This window comes from Cervus canadensis, chromosome 6 (assembly GCF_019320065.1).
Source record: "Cervus canadensis isolate Bull #8, Minnesota chromosome 6, ASM1932006v1, whole genome shotgun sequence".
NCBI classification, from domain to species: domain Eukaryota; kingdom Metazoa; phylum Chordata; class Mammalia; order Artiodactyla; family Cervidae; genus Cervus; species Cervus canadensis.
Genome location: NC_057391.1, coordinates 67,362,955 through 67,386,519, shown reverse-complemented (window position 1 = coordinate 67,386,519; position 23,565 = coordinate 67,362,955). Strand labels below are relative to the sequence as shown.

At 34.3% G+C, this 23,565-nt stretch overlaps 1 protein-coding gene across 1 annotated transcript in view; it reads right to left on the bottom strand.

Moving 5' to 3' along the window:
- Positions 1 to 1,078: 1,078 nt before the first annotated feature.
- The window catches only part of LRRC9 (leucine rich repeat containing 9), a 112,077-nt gene continuing 89,590 nt past the window's right edge, over positions 1,079 to 23,565 (bottom strand). The window contains exons 27-33 of the mRNA XM_043472953.1: positions 20,517 to 20,653; positions 15,619 to 15,836; positions 13,710 to 13,778; positions 8,908 to 9,048; positions 4,502 to 4,646; positions 2,320 to 2,488; positions 1,079 to 1,247 (exon numbers count right to left, since the gene is read on the bottom strand). Coding sequence (XP_043328888.1) covers positions 1,208 to 1,247; positions 2,320 to 2,488; positions 4,502 to 4,646; positions 8,908 to 9,048; positions 13,710 to 13,778; positions 15,619 to 15,836; positions 20,517 to 20,653 — 919 coding nt within the window. The 3' untranslated portion in view covers positions 1,079 to 1,207. The remainder of the gene's footprint in view (positions 1,248 to 2,319; positions 2,489 to 4,501; positions 4,647 to 8,907; positions 9,049 to 13,709; positions 13,779 to 15,618; positions 15,837 to 20,516; positions 20,654 to 23,565) is intronic.

The following is a 23,565-nucleotide window of genomic DNA, read 5'->3' as shown; positions in this document are numbered from 1 at the left end:
CACGCATTAAGAAGGGTAAAATCAATCTGTATTAGGTTTGAAATTTTAAATATTACATGATTAAATTACAAACATAGAGTATTTAAAGAAGACACAAAATTATTGCATGCACATTGGAATTTCCAAAATATCCTTACAACTATTTTGATAGATTATAAAATACAAATATTTTAGTAAAAATAATTTATTTTCATGTAAGGAACACATAAAATAATATGAAAATTACATGCAGTGTTGAACCGCTACCTGAAAAATTTAAACAGAATACTTCATGAATCATGGAACCTTTTGATATAAAAATATGATTGGCAATTTAATCATTAAAGAACTGTGTTTAATAAATTCAAAACCACATTTGATTGATTTGATTTGTCCTAGTAGTACACAATATAATTATTTTAGAAAAATTATTTCCAGTGAAATATGAGTCCAAATTTTAAATGTGTCCACTCATTTTGAACATGTGTTTACTTAACCTACAACTTACTTGTAAAATTATATCACTATGGGCACATTTAATGAATTTTGTATATGAAATAGTATTCTTTTCTTCTTGTAGCATGAGTTGCACTCATAGTTAGCCACCTTCAGTAAGTATTATTGATGCCTATGATTTACATCTCTAAATAATTCTTAGAACAAACCCCGTTTAACACTATTTTTTTAAAAAAAAAATATAGTCCTAAAAAAACTAATCTGTAGTTCAACTAACAAAACTCAACCTGATTTAAGAATAGTGTGTTTGGTAAGAAATGTATTCTTTAGTTTTAGATAAGCCTAAATGGATAGATATTCTACAAATGAAAACATACTATTTCCTAAAATTACCTTTGCTTAGTATCTTTATATATCAAGTCAAAATGAGATTTTACAACTAAACGCTTCCAATAATAGGACTAAATATTTGATTCTTTGGACTTCATTTTATGTCACTTGTATCTTTTCAAATTGTATATTTCATGATTTTTCTAACATAGAAAATCAAATGAATAAGGTAACTGTAAAGAAAGTTTAAGAGAGGTGATATTAAATAAAATTCACCAAGGATGATAGAGATTATCTTCATATGGAACTGAAGTGCTTCAGTAACATAAGTAACGTGATTATCTTATATGTATATTTTTATCACCAACACTGTCTGCTAGTTTTTGCACAACTTCTAAGCGGAAATAGGTTTCTTGGTGTATATTCAGTTCTCTTTAGGCAGTTACATTCGATTTGATCTTGAAAAGTGGCTGCCAGGAATCCTGTCAGAAACAAAATACTTATGAGCTAAAGAGTGGTGACAATTTCTTAATGGATCAGCTAACTTAAGGTAATTCTGAAGTAAATAATTTTTGTATTTTATATGTGTACAATTTCAAAAAGAACCACAAGAGAGAAAAATATCATGTTTTTGACTAACTGTAAGTCAGGTTATCATGAGGATAACCCACTGATGTAAAAATATGATATCAACATAAAGTGAAGTGCAAGTTGCTCAGTCATGTTCAACTCTTTGTGACCCCATGGACTGTAGCCTGCCGGGCTCCTCTGTACATGGAGTTCTCCAAGCCAGAATACTGGAGTGAATTGCCATTCCCTTCTCCAGGCCATCTTCCCAACAAGGAATTGAACTGGGGACTCCTGCAGCTACCAGGGAAGCCCGTGATATCAACACAGTATACTCAGTAAATATATACTTAGTGGGACATGACTGATTATAGCAGGGAGGTCAGTACGGCAAGAGCCAGGCTTAATAGGTATTCCAGAGATTGGCTACAAAGAAGCTAGAGGGCAAATATTAACTGGAAATCTGGGTGAATAGGTTTTGAGCAGCAGAGTGAAATCTTAATAAGAATATCACGTTCTTTGGCCTTCAGCTGGCCTCTAAGGACTAGGATCCAAACTGGAGGAAGGGCAAGTGGGAATTACAAGTCTGAAGAATTTACTAATTCTCAGCCTTTGTGATTTCAGAGTTGAATTTATCTGTTGTTCAAAATATAAGTGAACTGCTTTGCATATTCAGTAAGTAGAAGTGACTTGGGAGATAATACAATTACAAGTGGTTCCCATAATTGTTTCAATGTTCCCTCACATAAGTATAAGGTGAGCACTATTCTACCTTGAAAGCCATTTCTGTTTGAATTATGATGTATATGCTGGACTTTGAGAAAGATTCGGTGAATGTGAGAGAATAAACCTTATGCTGAAGTCTTCCCCCAGCTCACAGAGTAAATACATGATAGTATATACTAATATTTCCTATTTCTATACGTGATTAGCAAATTTGGGAGGTTTTATGATGAGAAGTGATATTAAAACACGGAATAGCTTTACCTTCCCTCATCTTGGTTGCTCTGGTACATCTGTGCACTTGGAGATGCCATATTCTGATGTGATAAAAGAGATGGAGAGAGATTTATCCCTCTGAGTTGCCGAAAAGCTATTTCTGCATGGATGCTCCGAGGATTATTTGTTAGCATCCCTGCGTTCTTGGCTTTTTTGTCTGAAATTAGGAATTATGAAACAATGAAAGGCATTAATAAAATAAATTAATAACCTGTGGCTGTCCTTCAATTGACTGTATGCTATACACATTTCACAGCATGAGTTAAAAATTTTAAATAAAAGTTAAAATTGGAATATATTTCTAGTACTTAAATGCTGTTTAAAATTTTCTGAGTTAGTGAATCAATTTGATACTTTCTTGGTAATTTTAAAAAATATAAATATCCAGAGCTGTGTGCTGTAAATAAATACATAGATAAAATGACCATACTTCTCAAACAAAAATTGGGGTAATATACTCAGAAAATAGGAAAGAAATAGGAGTTTTCCAGAAAATCCTAAAAAGTAGTTGCACAATGAATCTTAAAGATATCTCAGGAAAAAATTATGGAAATGAATCCAGGGTTGAACTAATCCCTAACCCCCCCCCCCAAAAAAAAAGATATTGAAGACATTCCTGAAGATGATAGTGATGAAACTGTACTCTTAAGGAGGCTAATAACAATTTGGAATATCCAGTTTTACTGATGGTTTTGTCTTCTGGACAAAAGCATTAAAATTCTCACTATGATTAAATCTTAAAGCTATAAATAAGTAGAAGTATAAAGAATAAGTTAAAAAATAACATCTTAGACTAAATTATATTGAATTTCTTTAAATTGAGTTTCTTTTAAGAATAATTGCATAGAGAGATCTACTATTCTTAGTAGGTTTTTAGATCATTTTATCATTATTGTGATACTCAGTTTTAGAATTTTATTGTCTAACAGTAGTCTGAGGCAAAGTGGGATGTTAAAAAGAATGGAAGAGGTGAGCCCTCAGGGAAAGAGTTGTTGTTCAGTCACTAAGTCATGTCCAACTCTTTGCAACCCCATGGACTGCAGCACACCAGGTCTCCCTGTGCCTCGTTATCTCCGGGAGTTTCCCCAGGTTCATGTCCATTGAGTCGGTAATGCTATTTAACCATCTCATCCTCTGCTGCCCTCTTCTTTTTTGCCTTCAGTCTTTCCCAGCATCAGGGTCTTTTCCAATGAGTCAGCTCTTCACAATCAGGTGGCCAAAGTATTGGAGCTTCACTATCAGTCTTTCCAATGAGTATTCAGGGTTGATTTCCTTTAGGGACGACTGGTTTGATGTCCTTGCAGTCTAAGGGACTCTCAAGAGTCTTCTCCAACATCATAGTTAGAAAGCATCAATTCTTCGGTGCTCAGCCTCCTTTATGGTCCAACTCTCATGTCCATACATGACTACTGTAAAAACCATAGCTTTGACTATACAGACCTTTGTTGGCAAAGTGATATCTCTGCTTTTTAATACACTATCTAGGTTTGTCATAGCTTTCTTTCCAAGAAGCAAGGTCTTCTAGCTACCCCCAATTTCATAAAAGTGATAGCCAGCCAACATCTGGAATTAGGGAAAAGGTTTCATCTAAGCCTGAATGCAAATGTAATAATAGAATGAACCATTTCCATGCCTTGACCTTTTAATATACTCCCTTCCTTTACAGAGAGCTACCTCTTGAAACACTTCCCTACTAATAGCTTCATGAATATATAAAATAATACTATGGTTTCAAGGATGAAGTTTGATCTTCTTTTTTAAGACACACTTTGAGAGCCAAGAGTCTGTTGTTATGAATATTTTTAAACCTCTACTTTTAGCAGAATGCACTACAGGTTTTAGTAGTCATTTGCTATGAAATACACAAAATGGAATAAAAGCTTTGAAAGGAAATGCCAAGAAAAATCCAGTATCACAAAGTTCAAATTGCAAGCAAATCTTGAACTACAACATATTAGTAGTTGAGTAGAACCAAAAAATACTATAGAATATTCTTTGAAATCAGAATGGTCACATGAAACTTGAACAAAAATTCACTTTTAGGAATTGTAAATTTGTAATTTAAAATATGCAATTTTAAGTAGTATTAGAAATAAAAGTGAGATTTTTGCATCAAATGGAGTGTTTTGGGTTTTTTTTTTTTACATTCATTTAGAAACTCTCAAAATACCTTCAACTTCAGGAGTTAAAGTGAAGTCAGATCCCAAGTAATGGCTAAATCCACCAGGCAGAATTACATTTGTTATCTTTATGGGAGGAGCTTTCACTTGGCTAAACGATGCACCATCCACAGGAGAGCTGGTAACAGGAATAAACTACATGATAAAAATAAAAGTTAGGAACACCTTGCCTCTAAAACTCAGATCAATAGGCTTAGCCTTACCACAAGCCCCATTTGAAATTCAACTTAAAATTTTTTAGGTCAGAAATTAAATGGTTGCCTAAACTCAAGAGTTGGTAGAGAGGCAAAAACGGTGAAATAGACAGCCTTTGGGGTCCTTACCCCCCCATCAGAACCTTATTTTTTTCTTTTTTCAGACTGCATTGTACGCATCACTACAATTTAGTGTGATGGCACCTCCCCATTCCAAAGGGTCCTAATGTGGTAAGTGTAAAATTAGGGAAATGAGAATTAAGCCTTTCCCCTTTTGTAATATCTTTTCTTTTTTTTCTGAACAGGAGTTTCTGGATGGTAAGAGTTACATCTTCTACATTTTTGTGCTCCTCACATTACCTCTTCAATTGTCTTGCAGTTGATTAGTTTTTCAAAAACAAGTAAATAAAGTGGGGACTAAGAAAAGCATGGGGCTTCCCAGGTGGTGCAGTGGTAAAGAACCCGCCTGTCAATGCAAGAGACATAAGAGGTGCGGGTTCGACCCCTGAGTTGGTAAGATCCCCTGGAGGAGGGCATAGCAACCCACACTAGTAGTCTTGTCTGAAGAATCCCATGGACCTAGAGGAGCCTGGTGGGCTAGAGGAGCCTGGTGGGGAGTCTGTGGGGTCGAAAAGAGTCAGACACAAGTGAAACGACTTAACACAAGAAAAGCATCTTACCACAATCACTTTTAGTGAGTGCACTAACCCTCTAACATTTTATGTTAATTGAGAATTAAAGTGAAAGTGTTAGTTGTTCAGTCCAACTGCAACCCCATGGACTATAGCCCACCAGCCTCCTCTGTACACAGGATTTCCGGATTAAGAGGCTTGTAAAAGAGCTTCAGGAATCAACAAATGGAGGAGAGGGGTATTATAGACTGGACACTATTGGTTTCCCTAGAAATGGATGCCTGCTCTGTCTTTAGTAAGACTGACCTTGTTTATACTTTAAAAAATATGAATTCTGAATATATGATTCAATTTATTTAAAGATATAGGCTTATGCATTTGTGTAAAATTACACATTTCCCTCATATTTCAGTAAATGTAACCAAAATGCAGCTTTGTAATGAGCACTAAGGTATCAGGCCTTTTAGTAAAGCAGATCCCAAATTCCCTAACTAATTCCTTCATTGGAGTTTCTTCCCATCACTAATCTAGAAAGCTGTCAAGTTTCTTCTGAAACCAAAGCACCAAAATGTTATGGTTTAAACGGTGACTTTAGATTTCATGTATTCCCTCTTTATTTGCTGTTTAAAAAAAAGAACAACTAAAACAAAGGAAAATACATTAGAATGAACTGATAAACTTGAAAAGTATTCTGTTCTTGTGTCTTCTGAACAGCTAAATGAAATAATACCTCAATTTTGTTCTGGACAGGAAAATAAAAATTATTATTGCATCTTAAAAAATAGATTTATCTGAAATAAAGACTTAAAGTGCTCCCTTTATTTTATTAACCATATATAGATGAATTTTAAAAAACCTAACTTTTAAATAAAATGTACCTATATAGGATAAATGGAAAGATATTCTTTCCATTCTTACATATGGCACTGATGCAAATAGCAAGAATAGGTATCTAGAATCACTGAAAACAAATCATAGTATAGACTGGGGGAAATGTTAGTTCACTATATGATAAATAAAAAAGAAGCAAACAAGAAAAACTTTTAGTGAAATACACATCCATCAATGACTAAAATTTGAGTTTATGTCTTTTTTTGCTATATTAAACCAATTAAAAATATATATGGAAATTGAGATCTTTGAAGTTGCTCTGAGTGATTTCTTCATATGGAATTTAGTATTTATGAAGTTATATGGAATTTTTTAAATGTAGCCAGCATTACCTTAAAATAGAATTTATAAAATTTAATGTTACAATTCGTATAGGTCTCTCACTAGAGGCCTCACATATGTGGTATGGTAGACAGCATAATGCCACCCCCCACAAGATGTCCACATCCTAATCTCCAAAACTTGTGAATGCTTTATGTGGTATAATGCACTGTACAGGTATAATTAAATTAAGGATTTTGAGATGGGGAGATTATGCCCTATTAACTAGGTAGGCCCTTCACAATCACAAACATCTTATAACAATGGAGAAAAGATGTTATGATGGAAGCTGAGGTCAAAGTTATGCTATTTGTTGGAAGAGGGCCACAAGCCAAGGGATGCTGATAACCTCTAGAAGGCTGAAAGGCAAAGACCAAATTCACTTGCAGAGCTTCCAGAAGATATTGTAGCCCTGCCAATACTTGTGCTTCTAGCTCTACAGGACTTATTTTTGGACTTAGGACCTTTAGAATTTTAAGATAATAAATTTGTGTTGTCTGAAGATACTAAATTTGAGGTAATTTGTTATAACAGCAACAAGAAACTAAAGTTTCCTTTAGTTTTTCACTTCTGGAAGCAAGAAGTGACTTGCTCATGGAATATAAAAGAAAGGGAAAGGAAGCTTAAATCTTTGAACTAAATTTTATTTGTTCTCTTTTTAAAGACTAGAGACTGTGACAATAATTTTGGTAGATGACATTTAGATGGTGCTCTCAATTGTATCATATAGATTAGTAGCTAACATTGTTTTACACAAAGCACAGTTCTTAGAAAAACTTTTGTAGATATAACCCATATATGAACCAATTTCCTTTGCCTAATCTAGATAATCTTTATTAACATTGTACAACTGTTAAGTTTCACAGGTATCTACAGTTATTTTGATCAATAATAGAATCCCCTTGGTTAATAAAAAAAAAAAAGTCCAGGAAATAATAAGAATTAGATCTATAATCTTTTTATAATCCTTTAAAGGATTTTAAAACATAAAGTACATGTGCCCACCCATCTTTGGATGAAGGGCCAAGGCCTTTTCTGTAAGGAAGTGTCCTTTGACTGGTATTTTGTCTGATTGATAAAGCCACCACAATTTCCAGCTCGGTTTCATTAAAGTAACAAGACTTCAACAACATATGGAGAAAATTTGAATACAAGAAACTGCCTAGATTTTTAAAAATTTCCCCACATATTTTATCTGACTTTTTATAATTCTCTTCCTTATTTTGCAGGTTTTCTTTTTACCCCCAACCTAATTTGATATTATTCATGTATGTGTGTAGTTGATCTTTATCCAGATTCTTCAGAGGATCTCATTTGGTTTTCAAAGAAACATGGAAATAATAATATAAAATTTGTACTTGTATATCTATTTATTTAAAATAAAAGATTGGCATACATTTTTGAAAAAACATAGCCAACTTTTAATAAATCTGTGGTTCTATAGCTGAAGGCAGAAGTTAGTTAGAGAGGAGCCTACTAGTATTAAATGCTAGGAATTGGTTAGTTTGTTTTATAGAGGGAATGGAGAGTATGGGATAAGCCAGTGAGATGAGTGAAAGCATCTACTGTAGTCTTATCTCTTTCCTCTTCAATTAGCTTTTAAAAGTAATCTTTGTTCACTGACTAATGCCCTTGCTCTCTGGCTTTCACTTACATTAGAGGTTTACTTACATTTCACTGCCCCACCCTAGTCCAGGTCTTCATAATTTCTCTCTTGGATTATCCTAAAAGCCTCTTAAGTTAATTTCTCTGCCTCTAGGCTTTTCTTCCTTAAACTTTGCAAAGGCACAGCTCTAATAATATTACTTCTTTGCTCAAAACCCATAGCTTTTCTGTGTTTAGTCTTTTGAAGATGGCTATGAAAAATCCTGGTGGTCAATGATAGAACTACCAAATGATATGCTTCTGTGGCTTCTTCCTTCTCTAACCTTGTCCCTATCACAGTTGGATATCCTACTTGGGTTCATGGGCAAAAGGCCCATGAACAATAAAACTCTTTCCATTTAGGAGATAGAAAGGGAAAGAGTTTTATTGTTAGTCATAGTTTATAAGAGTGATATGTTATAGTTTCTTAACTTCTAGTAGCACCTGACATATGGAGCAAGAGGCACACAGTTTTAAATAACTTGCTCTACATTAAAGTATGTTTTTAGAATAAGGAGCTTCCCTGGTTTCTATGTGTGTGTATGTGCTTCTGTTCACCACATCAAGCTGCTTTTGACAATAACCATTAAATACATACTAAAATAGTCTACAGAAGCATCATACACTAGATTTAAACATTTAAGTAAAAATGCATGACATAATGTTCATCTACTACTAATTTATATATTTGAAAAGGAAAAGTGTAAATATTACCGAATTTTTCTTTGCTTGTAATTCAGAGAAGTGAAATTCAGCTTTTGCCCTATCATCTGAATTCACAGGAATTCCATCTAACATCTGTAAGTTAGGCAGTCGAAATATAAGCACGTGGCGATGTAGCATTTTTCTACAAATCTGAATAAAGTTAAAAATAACAATTCATTCATTTAAAAAGCTCTTTATTTCAAAGATTAACCTTTATAGAGAAGGATATTTAGCATAGACAGCAAAGGTGACAGATAACAGCTAATATATAGTATTAAATGATACAAATACAAACTCCCTTTTTAAAAGATTTCTCAGTTTTCTGTTACGCTAAATGAAGATAAGAGCTTTTTTTTTTTTTTTTTTTAAACCAAGGCTACCATGTGGAGGTTTAGTTTCTTTGAAGAGTATATGATATTGTTCATTAACTACAGTCAATCCCAACTCATGAATAGGATTATATTATAAAAGTTTGCTTATAAGTAATTAGTTTGAAACTTATAATTTCCCATAAGTACTACGCAATTTAATTCAATGCACATCTGTTGAACTGTATGAATCATCACTTCATAGTGTTAGCCTACTCTAAAATTACTTGCATATATGCATGAGAAAGTGTGTAGAAAGAGTTAACATAGTAGGTTTGAGGCTGTTAACTGTAGAAGGATCTGTTTGCAAGGGTAAGTTTTAACAAGTGTTTGATACTTGGATTTTGGAAGATTTCCCACCATTCCTTAAGTGATAAAGGTAATTCATTATTCCTAGACTACTTTTACAAACAGTAGGATTCTTATTCAACCTGCTTTCCTTCTGGGGTCCTGGAATTTTTGTATGTGATAGGCAGAGGGTACCTATGTGACAAGCCTCCAAAAAAAATCCTTGAAATCCATTAAATCTAATGGGATTTCCTGGTCAGAGAATAACATGTTTGTTATTGCATGAAGAGTGTACACTGTGTGACACCCTCATGTGAAGAAAAAAGCATAAGGAAGCTTGCACATGGATTCCTTCACTCTGCATATTTTTTTTTTCTTCATCACCTGGCTTTGTATCCTCATTATGTCACTGTAATAAACCTTTAGCCATAAATACAACTATATGCTAAGTCCCATGACTTTCAGCAAATCTTCTAGCACTGTTTGTGATTGAAAGAAAGGAAGGAAGAAAGAAAGAAACATTATCAAAAGGGAATAAATAATCTATTTTTTTAAAAGGTAGTAGATACATATATATCAATGAAGAGTGATCTCTAAGTCATAAATTGAGTTTAAAAAATAACCACATTCAAGGCCACAAAGCAAGTTTCATAAAACCAAAGAATGTATAAACTGTCTCTTCTGATTAAAATATAGCAACACTAGAAATAAATGACAAAGAGATAACTAAAAATACATAATAGGTTTGAAATTAACACACTTCAATAATTCACAGTTAAAGAAGAAATCTTTTATAAAGTAGATTCTAAGAAATAACAGGAAAAACACTACATATCAAAACTTTTAGGCTGTTGTTAATGCAGTATTTTGTATCCTAAAATTTATTAATTTAGAAGAAATATTAAAAGTTAATGAGTAGGCATTCTACTACTTCAGATTTTTTTACAAAAGTAATTCCGAGAAACAAGATAGAGGGGAGAAATTAATGAACTAAAAAAAGAAAAATTATACTTGATAAAGCCAAAATGTGGTTATTTGAAGAGATTAGTATGATAGTAAGACTCATCAAATATAAGAGAGAAAAAGCAAAAAAAAAAAAAATTTAGCTATAAAATAGGTGACAAAACACAGATATAATCAAGATTTTTAAAATTTATGAACGTATTATGATGGAAGTACATTTAAAAGTTAGATAAAAGGACAATTTTATTGAAAAATGTAAGTTCTCAATATTGAACTTAGTATCTGTTCTTAATGGAGAAGGAAATGGCAACCCACTCCAGTATGCTTGCCTAGAGAATCCTTTGGACGGAGGAGCCTGGTGGGCTGCTGTCCATAGGGTTGCACAGAGTTGGACATGACTGCAGCGACTCAGCAGGCATGCATGCATTGGAGAAGGAAATGGCAACCCACTCCAGTATTCTTGCCTGGAGAATCCCAGGGATAGAGGAGCCTGGTGGGCTGCCGTCTATGGGATTGCACAGAGTCGCACACAACTAAAAGTGACTTAGCAGCAGCAGCAGCAGCATATGTTCTTAAGTATACTGTAGTATATATTCTTATCAGTTTAATAGAAAATGACTAGATATATATCCATTCAGTTCAGTCTCTCAGTCATGTCAGCGAATTTGAATAAGTTGTTCAAAGTCTAACTTCAAAAAATACTAAGTTCAGATGGTTTTAGAGATAAGATCTATTATCCTTCAAGGAACATACAAGTCTTCTTTTATATAAATTAATTCATAGACTAGAAAAAGAGAGGAAGTGGAAGTGAAATTCTCTCACTCATGTCTGACTCTTTGTGACCCCATGGACTATACAGTCCATGGAATTCTCCAGGCCAAAATACTGAAGTGTGTAGCCAGTTCCCTTCTCCAACAGATCTTCCCAACCCAGGGATCAAACCAAGGTCACCTGTATTGCAGGCAGATTCTTTACCAGCCAAGCCACCAGGGAAGCCCAAGAATACTGGAGTGGGTAGCCTATCCCTTCTCCAGGGGATCTTCCCAACCCAGGAACCAACCCAGGGTCTCCTGCATTGCAGGCAGATTCTATACCAACTGAGCTACCAGGGAAGTTCAACATATCTCTATGGAAATAAGTAAAATTATTATGATTTTGTTCTCTTATGCTATTCTTTTCAAGTTAATCAATGCTGTTTTGCCTCATAAAATTAATTGGAGAGTTCTCTCTAGCTCAGCTGGAAAAGAGTCTGCCTGCAATGGCAGGAGACCCCGGTTTGATTCCTGGGTGGGGAAGATTCCCCTGGAGAAGGGATAGGCTACCACTCCAGAATTCTTGGGATTCCCTGGTGGCTCAGCTGGTAAAGAATCGGCCTGCAATGTGGGAGACCTGGGTTCAATCCCTGGGTTAGGAAGATCCCCTGGAGAAGGGAAAGGCTACCCATTCCAGTATTCTGGCCTGGAGAATTCCATGGACTGTATAGTCCATGGGGTCACAAATACGTTACATGAAATTTTAACAAATTGAATCCAGTAAAGCATAAAAGATGACCAAGTAATATTCATCCCAGGAATTTAAGGATGGTTTAGCACTATATTCTATTAATTTAATTTGCATATTAACAGATTAAAGACAAATACTATATTACCAATTAGTTAAAATCCAGTGTCCATTCCTGATAAGAACAAGTAGTAAACTGGAATTAGAAAGGGACTGCCTTAAAATGCTGAAGGTTATCTACCCATGACCTACAGCAAACATCATATTTAATAGTGACAATTTAGAAGCATCCTTTGAAGTCAGTAACTATGAGTGTGTTTCTTCAATACTGTGCTAGACGTCCTAGTCAGTACACTGAGAGATGTAAAGGAAATAAAACCATATGGATTGGAAAGAAAGATTAGAGTCATTGTTTGCAAATATTATGATTGTCTACAGAGAAAATCCAACAAAATTTACAATCCTTTAGAATTTAAGAGAGAGTTCAGAAGCTACCTGGATAAAGAGTAATATGCAAAAAATCAGAATCTCTATATTCTAGGAGCAAACAACTAGAAAAATATAAAAAAGATATTGTTTAAAACAGCTATTAAAAGAACAGAAATGAAAAAAAAAATAAAACAACAGGATGATTAAACCAAAGATGATTAAAACTTTTAGGAGAAAAGCATAGACCTTTATTGAAGAACATAAAATAAACACAGGGATATTTATGTTTGTGAATGAGAAGGATCAAAGCTAAAAGTATTGGGGAGACTGCTTACTGTGTTTCTTTCTTGGTGGAAGTAACTCTATGATGTGGCACTACTGGCTCTCTCAGTCCCTTCACCCCTCTACTTGGGGAAGTAGAGTGACTTAACTGATAAATCTGGGAAGATTAAACTGGTCATGTTTAATTCTTGTCTTTTCTCTTCAGAAAGAGCTTATTGCTGGGAGAATGCCTTTCGCTCCTGCAGGAGAAGCTCTCCTTCCATGTGGAAAGGCCTCAGTCAAGCATTCCCGCTACTGAGTCATCAGGATTAATTCTGGCAACTGCTGGCAGGGCCATTTGGCTTTGTCAAAATTCTAAACTAAGCAAAACAGTCTCTCTGTCTGCCACTGTCATATTTCTCAATGTGTTCAAATGTTAGGTGAGCAAGGGTAGTTGCTTATTTTATCCCTTCAAAGACTTCAACAGTAAAAGTGGCAAATTCTCCCCAAAATTAATTTATAAATACAATGCAATTCCAATTTCCAATTAAATTATCAACAAGATTCTCATGTAACTTTGAGAAGCTGTTTCCTGAAACTCACAGGAAGTGTAAAGGGCCAAGGATAGCTAAGACAGTGAAGAAAAAAAGAGAGAAGGAGGAAGAGAGGGAAAATTAGAGGTTCCTTCTCTACTGGATATCAAGACTTAATAGAAAACTTTAGTAATTAACATAGACTGATATTGTTATAGGGACTGACAAATAGACCAATGAATACAAAGTAGAACCAAGAAGTGGACCCTGTTTTACATGACAATGGCAGTTTATATTGTAGTCAGTTGGAAGAAGACACTAGTCAATACATTGTACTTGGATAATTTGTCTATGCATGTGGAAACAGATAAAATTAAATATTTTCTCAAAGTATATAAAAATAAATTATGTACAACTATAGATTACATTTAAAGTAAATTAACTGATAAGTTAGAAAAATAACACTCACTGGATTGCCATAAACTGTAAGTTCTCTGAGGGAAGAGATACCATCAAGTTTTTCCAGTTCTGCCATATCCTATTAAAAATTAAGCAGTAAATTATTATTTGGTTACCCAACATCTTATATATGCTGATTTGAAGTTATTACATGTAGGTGTTGGATTGTAATAAGTTGAATCTTCTGAAATGAGCTTGAGTGACAATATTCTGCATTGTTGATTAAAGATAGATCTGTTTACTATTGATTCCAAATACATGATTGGGTAAAGATGATGTGCCAACATGGAAAACAAGCCACACAGCAGCCCTTGTTAGGAAAGACCATATTTTTTTCAGAAGAGTTATGATCCATTCTAAAACTCAGATTATATCTGGTTAATTCCTAAGAGGACTGACCTAGACGTGTGGAAAAGGAGGCAAGTCTAGTCTAAACAATTTCAAAGGTATATATCAAGCACAACCTTAACCAGGAAGGAGCATGTCATGTTGAATAGACTGAATACTGACATATTTGCTGGGAATATATATGGTTGAAAAACTGTTTCTCTAGTTAAATGAGTTGTTTTCGCTACTGAATGAGATTGTTTATTATTATTTAACATTGGTGAAAGTTTGCAAATACATTTTAATTTTTGCAAAATTATTTCTAAAACACTATTGCTGACAAAATTTAGGCAACACGATCAGCTTAAGTTGCTAGTTCACAGTAATGAAATGGCTATTGATATGCTCCTATTCTTATTTGGAATGACAAGTGGGTTTAGCCAATTCATCAAGTAACTATAAAAAAATTTTAGACCTATTTTAGATCACTTGGAAGTAGAATTAGAGAAGCCACAGGAAGGCCCCAAACCATGTGTATCCTTGAAATTATTAGTAAAGCTTGATACTGGGTAAAGTCTCAGATTCATGTAAGTCTGATTTGATAAATCCTCTGTGTTAGCTCAATTTCTATCAGTGGAAAGAGTTCCTATAGGAACACGATTTTCCTAATTTAGATTTCTTCTAGAAAAAGCTTTGAAAGAACCGTTGCCAGCTTTGGCATTCATCTTCTCAGATGAATGTTGTTTGAAATTTGATGTATTAATTGTATGTTATTTTCTCTGTATATATATATTTCCTAGTTGTTAGGTAGAAAAGGGTATTGCTCAGGCTTTTATATCACTCCAGAAAATCTTCCTGAACTTCAGCAAGTAGAGCCACAAACAAATATTAATCATGTATCTACTATGTACCAGGCACAATGCTATATACTAATACAAATTTGGGCAAGAAAGACTTGGTCCCTGCCCTTGCGGGGCAGTACACAGTTCAGTTTGTCTTCAAGGTTGTTTTAGAGGTATGGGCAGAAGTAACAAAATTGGTACAAGGAGGGCTAACCAATCATCAGCAAAATACTAAGAAATGTTAGGATTGTGTATGATTATGTGTATACCTCTTATCTGCATACTGTCTCAGAAGACAGCTTGGGCAGGGCTGGTTAGGGCAGTGGCCTAATGGAAATAGGCTGAATTATGATCAGGTGAAAGAAAGGCAGGCAGCCTTGAGTGGGGAAAGATGGAATATTAAAGCCAAATCAAAGTTCATTATCAGGAGTTGATTCAAATGTCAGGTAGACCAAGTACAAATGTTAAGTTTAAAGGCCCAGAGGGAGTCTGGGGTTGAGATACACAAACAGCTTGGACCAAGAGCAGTCAGGAACTAAAAAGATCTCTTAGAGGATATCCAGGTGGATGCATGTGGGTTGGTCAGGTTTATAAGTCTAGAAGTAGGGTGAGCATTTCTGCATCCCAGAGTATTTACATGTCATATAAATGATAAGTAGCTCACTAGCAAAATATTCATTGGTATGTTTGACAGCTTTGTTTAGAGGGGTTAAGTCTTGCAAATCTTATAACAAAACAAAATAATGTTACCTGGATTTTATTATATCCTAGGAAGAGTTTCTCTAGTTTTACCAAAGGTTGTAATTTGCTCAGCTCTCGTAGTCTGTTTTCCTCCAGGTGAAGTGCCAACAGAGAGCTTGGTTTGGCAAAGGCACTATCATTAAACGCTCTGATGCGGTTATGGTCCACTACCAATTCTTGAAGGACTTCTAAGTTGTCAAGTCCTTCAATTTGACTAATTTCATTTCCTGAAAAAAGGTAACTCATGATATGTCAAGTGAGCCCAAACTGAATAAATTAACTATCTTTGTTTAACTATTTTTATCAAATGATTTTTTAAACGTGAAGTATTAAAAGAACATGTATCCAAGGAGAAAAACATTAATTTATAGGAAGGTAGCATCATCATCAAATAATACTAGGTAAAACTTCTCCTTTATGTGTGAAAGATCAAGATATGATGTAGAAAATGTACTGAATTGACCCAATCTGTCTCTTCAACAGTTAAGTGCTAAAATAGTTGATACTGATAAAAGTAGATGTATAAAAGTGTTGCAAAAGATATGCTCATACAACTCAATAACAAGAAAAACAAGCAACCCAAAATGGGTTGAAAACCAAAAATGGGCAGAAAACCTAAATAGACATTTCTCCAAAGAAGAAATACAAATGGCCAAGAGGCACATGAAAAGATGCTCAATATTATTCATTATTAGAGAAAATGCAATTCATACTACAATGAAGTGCCACCTCACACTCATCAGAATGGCCATCATGAAAAAGTCCACAAATAGCAAATTCTGGAGAGGGTGTGGATAAAAGGAAACCCTCTATACTATTGGTGGGAATATAAATTGGTGCAGTCACTGTGGAGAACAGTATGGAGCTGCCTCAAAAAACTAAAAATAGAGTTGCCATATTATTCAGAAATCCCACTCCTAGGAGTTTATCTGGAGAAAACAATAAACCAAAAAGATCCTTCCACTCCAGTGTTCACTGCAGCACTATTTACAAGAGCCATTTCCATTTACAAGACATGGAAACAATGTAAATGTCCATCAACAGATGAATGGATAAAGATGTGGTACATGTATACAATGGAATATTACTCAGCCACAAAAAAGAATGAAATAATTCCATTTGCAACTACATGAATGGACCTAGAGATTATCAGGTTAAGTGAAATAAGTCAAAAAGAGAAAGACATATACCATATGATATCACTTATATGTGGAATCCAAAGTGAAAGTGAAAGTCACTCAGTTGTGTCCGACTCTTTGCGAGCCCATGGACTATACAGTCCATGGAATTCTCCAGGCCAGAATACTGGAGTGGGTAGCCTATTGTTTCTCCAGGGGATCTTCCCAACCCAGGAATCGAACCAGGGTCTCCTGCATTGCAGGCGGATTCTTTACTAACTGAGCTATGAGGGAAACTCTGTGGAATCTAAAATATGACACAAATGAATCTATTCACAGAACAGAAATAACTTAGAAACATATAGAGAACAGACTTGTTCCCCCTTGTTGCCAAGGGGGTAGGGGGTGGAGGAAGGATGGATTGGGAGTTTGGGACTAGCATATGCAAACTATTATATATAGAATGGATAAACATTCTATTATATATAGACATCTATTATATATAAAATGGATAAACAACTATACTACTGTATAGTACAGGAAACTATATTTAATATCCTATGCTAAACCATATTGGAAAATAATATGAAAATATATATGTATATATATATATATTTATACATATATAACTGAATCACTTTGCTATACACCAGAAACTAACACAACATTGCAAATCAACTATACTTAAATAAAATGCAAACCAAAAAAACAAACAAAAAAAGACCAAAATGTACTAGGAAGTAGTTAAAAAGAAAAAAAAAAGATATGCTTCCTGAGTATACTGGATTATTCTAATAAGCATTCAAATAGATATATTAATTATTTATTAAAATAATTTGCTGCATTGCTAATTATGCTGTATTAATAAACTAATTTGCTGTATGTTAGTTATACCTTAATCATGCTGTTAATTCCTTCTCAACATATTTTTGAACTGCAATTACATTAAAAAATTAAGAATTTATTACATTTTTTAGAACCTCAATTCTTTCATTATAACCTATGACTTCTCTCTACTGTAGCAATCAATAGTTGTAAGTATAAATAACTTATATAAGAAGAGGAACCTTGAGTTGACCAAATGCTTTTATTTCTATTAGATTCTCAAATTAGGACAGGGAAAATATTATCATTTTTTAATCATCAGAAAACTGAGGGTCAGAGAAATTGTCTTGCTGAATGACATAAAGGTAGCAACACTAGGCATAACTTAGACCTTCTACAGTGCTGCTGCTACTACTATGCCATTCTGTCTTTTGCCCACTATTTATCTTCCTTGTTTATTACTGGACTGAATTGTGTCTCCTCATATTTATATGTTGAAGTCCTAATCCCTAGTCCCTCAGAATGTGACTGTATTTGGGTCTTTAAAGAGGTAACTAATGTTAAATAAATGAGGTCATTAGGTGAGCACTAATGCAGTATCACTGGTGTCTTTATATGAAGAGGAGATTAGGACATAGACACAGAGGGGAAGACCATGCGAAGATACAGAGTACAATTACAAGTCAAGAAGAGGGGCCACAGAAGTGACCAACCCTGCTGACATCTTAATCTTGGACATCTTAATCAAGAACTGTGAGGAAATAAACTTTTGTTGTTGAAATCATCCAGTCTGCGGTACTTTGTCCTATGGCAGTCCTAGAAAACTAATACATTATTGAATATGTCATCCCACTTTCTTGGAGTTCTTCTCTTTGTAATTTAACATATTTCATAGAATTTAAGATGCCAACAATTGATAAGATATGTCAATATTTTGTGTATACTAAGAAAGGGAAAAAAAGCTCAGCTAGATAAACTATGCCATCAATTAAGATACCACCTGATTTCAAGATGTTAAAATATTAAAGGGGGTGTTTCAGAATGGATGAAATATGGGAAATTTATCTTATTTTATTTTATTCTTTAGAGAAACTGATAACATCATAACCTTCAATAAAATTTCTCACAGAATTAAATCACACAGTTAAATTGAAACATTACCAGTGCCTTACTTATAAATGAAAAAAAGTCTATTAAGTCAGATTAAGAAAAATGACTCAGTTGTATATCACTTTCAAAAAATTATGTATTTGGACTGTCACTTTAATATTTTAAATCCAGTGGTATAAAAATTACATGAGATAGCTTTAAGTGTTGAATAATATCTACAGTAGCATTCACTTTAGAATGAATTATTCACTTTAGAATGCTCATTAAACATATTTAAGAAAGAGAATTCTAAACAATGCTAAATGTGGTTTCAGGGATCTTACATTTCTATGACTAGTGGAATTTGCCACTCTTTGAAAATTCCCACTTATTTAACTAGATAGTTACATTTTAGATAAATTTAGCTCTTAATCCTTAAGAATCTAACTTGCTTCCCTACAGCCACACCCTGCCCTTTCCCTAAAGACTTTTCCACCATCTTAGCAAATTTAATGCAGCAGGTGAAATGTAGGTTCATTAACTCTCTGATATATCCTGATATATCTGATATAACCTTATCTTATTACTGCCCACATTTCTGTACTTCTCTATAGCTTTTGCCCTCTTCTCCCTTTAGACTGACCTTAGAATTTTTTATCTCCTCCTGTTCTGTATCTTTAACCTAACTGACCTCTTTACAAACCTTCAAATACACTCATAACTTCACTAGCTACCATTTCTTACCATTTTTTCAAGGACAAGTTCCTTGAACATGCAGCCTCTAACCTCTGTCTATTGTTTTTACTGCCTATCTAATAATTTCCCACACTTCCAAATCTGATACTCTGAAGGTTACCAGTGGTCTCCTTTTTGTTGAATCCAGTTGTCTACATCCAATATTCTTTTCACAGGCCGCATTCTTTTCATCATTTGACTTTGGTCAATCACCCTTTTTCTCCTGACATCGAGAGTTTGTATTTCTTGGTTTTCTTTCAAAATTTCTTAATGACTCCTCTGCTGGTTCTTTTTTTCCCAGCCTTCTTAATGCTGGGAATGGGGTGTGGAAGGGAATTATTGAGAGGTAGTGGGGGGAGTTGTGTCTCTACATGTCTTTTTGGTGTTTCATTCTTTCTCTTCTATCATTATTTCCTAAATAAGCACATATACTATGACTTGACCTATCACCTCCACTGGGATAATTCTAAACTATACATCTCCAGTTCTGATCTGTGGTCCAGTACCACTGCTTGAAAAAGTTTCCATTTTTATGTCTCAGAGTGGTCACAACACTATCCTCTCCCTAGCTTTAGAAATTTGCTTGCCAATGTCTTTTTTTTTTTCCATTTATTTTTATTAGTTGGAGGCTAATTACTTTACAATATTGTAGTGGTTTTTGCCATACATTGACATGAATCAGCCATGGATTTACATGTGTTCCCCATCCCGATCCCCCCTCCTGCCTCCAATGTCTTAATGAAAGCATGAAAACATCCTGAACTATTTTTCTCTCCTTGTATATTTAATCACTAAGTCCTAATATTTACTTCTTTTAAATGACCTTTTGGATTCCCCCTTTACTCACCCTTCCCACTGACACTAAGACACCATTCTAGTCCCAGCCCTTAGTATGTCATTCATACTGGATTAAAAAATGCATGTGCTTTGGTGAGCTAGAATGCAGTCTTTTATAGCCTGAGAATATTGCATTTACATTATTTATATAAATAACTCAAGATAAACCCATTTATAATTACTCAAATATCTTTGTCAATGAATCTGTTCTAATAGTGATGCTTAATCTTCTTTCAAAATAGGATGATAATCAAGTCAGTTTTTAATAATAAAGACTTACACATTAACAGTGTTGCTACTCACCCTGAAGAAAGAGGAATTTTAAATTTCTTAGTCTGTTAAGTTGTAGCTGAATCAAATTACAAATTCCATTGTAGCCCAAATGAAGAACTTCTAAACTGTTCATTATTGGAGGCAGATTTTCACTGCTCATTGTATCTCTGAAACACAAATGTCAATTTGGCCCATAAACTTAATTTCAAACTAGCTGTTTGTATAAACATAAAAAGGCAGTTTATTATGCTGCTGCTAAGTCACATCAGTCATGTCCGACTCTGTGTGACCCCATAGACGGCAGCCCACCAGGCTCCTGTCCCTGGGATTCTCCAGGCAAGAACACTGGAGTGGGTTGCCATTTCCTTCTCCAGTGCATGAAAGTGAAAAGTGAAAGTGAAGTTGCTCAGTCACGTCCGACTCTTTGCGACCCCATGGACTGTAGCCTACCAGGCTCCTCCATCCATGAGATTTTCCAGGCAAGAGGACTGGAGTGGGTTGCCATTGCCTTCTCCGAGTTTATTATGTACTTACTATAAATTGAAGAAAAAGAATGAATTTACTAATAGAGCAAATTAAGCTATAATATTCTGCCTTTATAATTCATATAATAATCACTTTTTCTTCTTTAAAATCAGTTATTTATATGATAAAGAACAAAGAAATACAGAAAGAGTTACTCAGAATAAAAGCAACAGCTAGCACAATCAGGCAAGAAAAAGAAAAAAATAGTGACAGACTTTATTTTCTTTGGCTCCAAAATCACTACAGATGGTGACTGAAGCCATGAAATTAAAAGACACTTGCTCCTTGGAAGAAAAGCTATAACAAACCTTGACAGTGTATTAAAAAGTACAGACATTACTCTGTCAACAAAAGTCCATCTAGTCAAAGCTATGGTTTCTCCAGTAGTCATGTATGGATGTGAGAGTTGGACTACAAAGAAGGACGAGCACTGAAGAATTGATGCTTTTTGAACTGTAGTGCTGGAGAAGACTCTTAAGAGTCCCTTGGACAGCAAGGAGATCAAACCAGTCAATCCTAAAGGAAATCAATCCTGAATATTCATTGGAAGGGCTGATGCTGAAGCTAAACCTCCAATACTTTGGCCACCTGATGTGAAGAGTCGACTCATTAGAAAAGACCCTGATGCTGCGAAAGATTGAAGGCAGGAGAAGGGGACGACAGAGGATGAGATAGTTGGATGGCATCACCGACTCAATGGACATGAGTTTGAGCAAGCTCTGGTAGATGGTGAAGGACAGGGAAGCCTGGTGTGCTGCAGGCCATGGGGTTGCAAAGAGTCTGACACATCTGAGCAACTGAACAGCAACAAATCTAGATTGGAAAGGAATTGGTAAAACTGTCTTTATTCTCAGATGACATGATCTTGTAATTAGAAAATCTGAAGGAATCCACCAAACCAAACCAAACAAAACAAAACAAAAACTATCACTGTACCAATAAATTAATTCATGAAGATAAAGGGTAAAAGATTAATATACAAAAATCAACTGAATATCTATACATCTGTAATAACTGAGAATGAAATTAAGACTTTGTTCACAAGTTATAAAAAATGATAAAATACTTCAGAAAAATTAACAAAAGGAGTGCAAAATGTATACACAGAAGACTACAAAACATTGCTGAGATAACGATCTAAATGAATAGAAAAAAATCTCATGTCCACACAGTAGAAGACTATTACTACTAAGACAGTAGTACTCCCAAAATTGATTAGTAGAATCAATTCAATCTCTATCAAAGTCTAGCAGGTTTTCTCCCTTTTCTTTTTCTCCAGAAAATAACCATCTCATCATAGCATTTATGAGGAAAAGCAAACAACCCAGAATATCTAAAATAATCTTTGAAAAGAGCAAGGTTGGAGGGCTTACATTTTCTGATTTCAAAACTTATAAAGCTGCAGTAATCAAACCAGTCTGGAACTCGCAAAAGGACAGACTCACAGATCAATGGAATAGAATTAAGAGTCCAGAAGTAAACTTCTACAGTTATAGTCAATTGATTTTCAACAAAGTTACCAAGGCTATTCGATTTAGCCCTCACATTTTACCTCACAATATATACAAAAATAAACTCAAAATGGATTATAGTCCTGAATGTAAGAGAAAAAAATTTTTTTGAAGAAATCATGAGAAAATCTTTGTAACCTTAGGTTAGCCAAAGAGTTCTTAGGTACAACAACATCATAATCTGTAAAAGAAAAAGTTGATAAATTAGACTTTATCAAAATTAAAATTCTTTTAAAAGATATCATTTAAGAAAACATAAAGACAAGCCACACATTTAGAGAAAAACTTGTAAATCATTTATTTGATAAAGGTGTTGTATCCAGAATATTTGATGAATTTAATAATAAAAAACCAAACAGCATAACTGAAAAATAAGCAAAATATTTAAACAGGCAGTCACCAAATAAGATAAAATAATGACTAATAAGCATATGAAAAGCTGCTCAACATTAGTCATAAGGGAAATGCAAATTAAAACCACAGTAAGATACTTCTTTAACTCCATTAGGATGGCTGTAATAAAAAATGTAGACAAATGTTGGTGAGGATGTGGGGAAATTAGAACCCTCAAAACTTTTTTTGGTAATAGAATTTGGTACAACCGCTTTGGAAAAGAGTGTGGCAGTTTCTTAAGAAGTTGACTCAGGAATTTCACACTTAGATGTCTACATTTTTTATTACAGCCATTCTAATGGAGTTAAAGAAGTATCATATTGTGGTTTTAATTTGCATTTCCCTCATGACTAATGCTGAATTGTACATAAAGGGTAAGTGTTATGGTATGTGAATTGTATCTCAAAAAAAAACCAAAAACCCACAGTCCTTAAACATACAAGGTTTTTTCTTTTACTTTTTTCATTTTTTTTACAAGATGGGTATGAAATGGAAAAAGCAGGGAAAAAACAATAACAAAGGAGTATTTTGGTATCTTTTTATTTACAAAGTTTACTTTTGCTAGGCAGCTATTAAGTATTAAATAAACTGCTGCTGCTGCTAAGTCGCGTCAGTCGTGTCCGACTCTGTGTGACCCTATAGACGGCAGC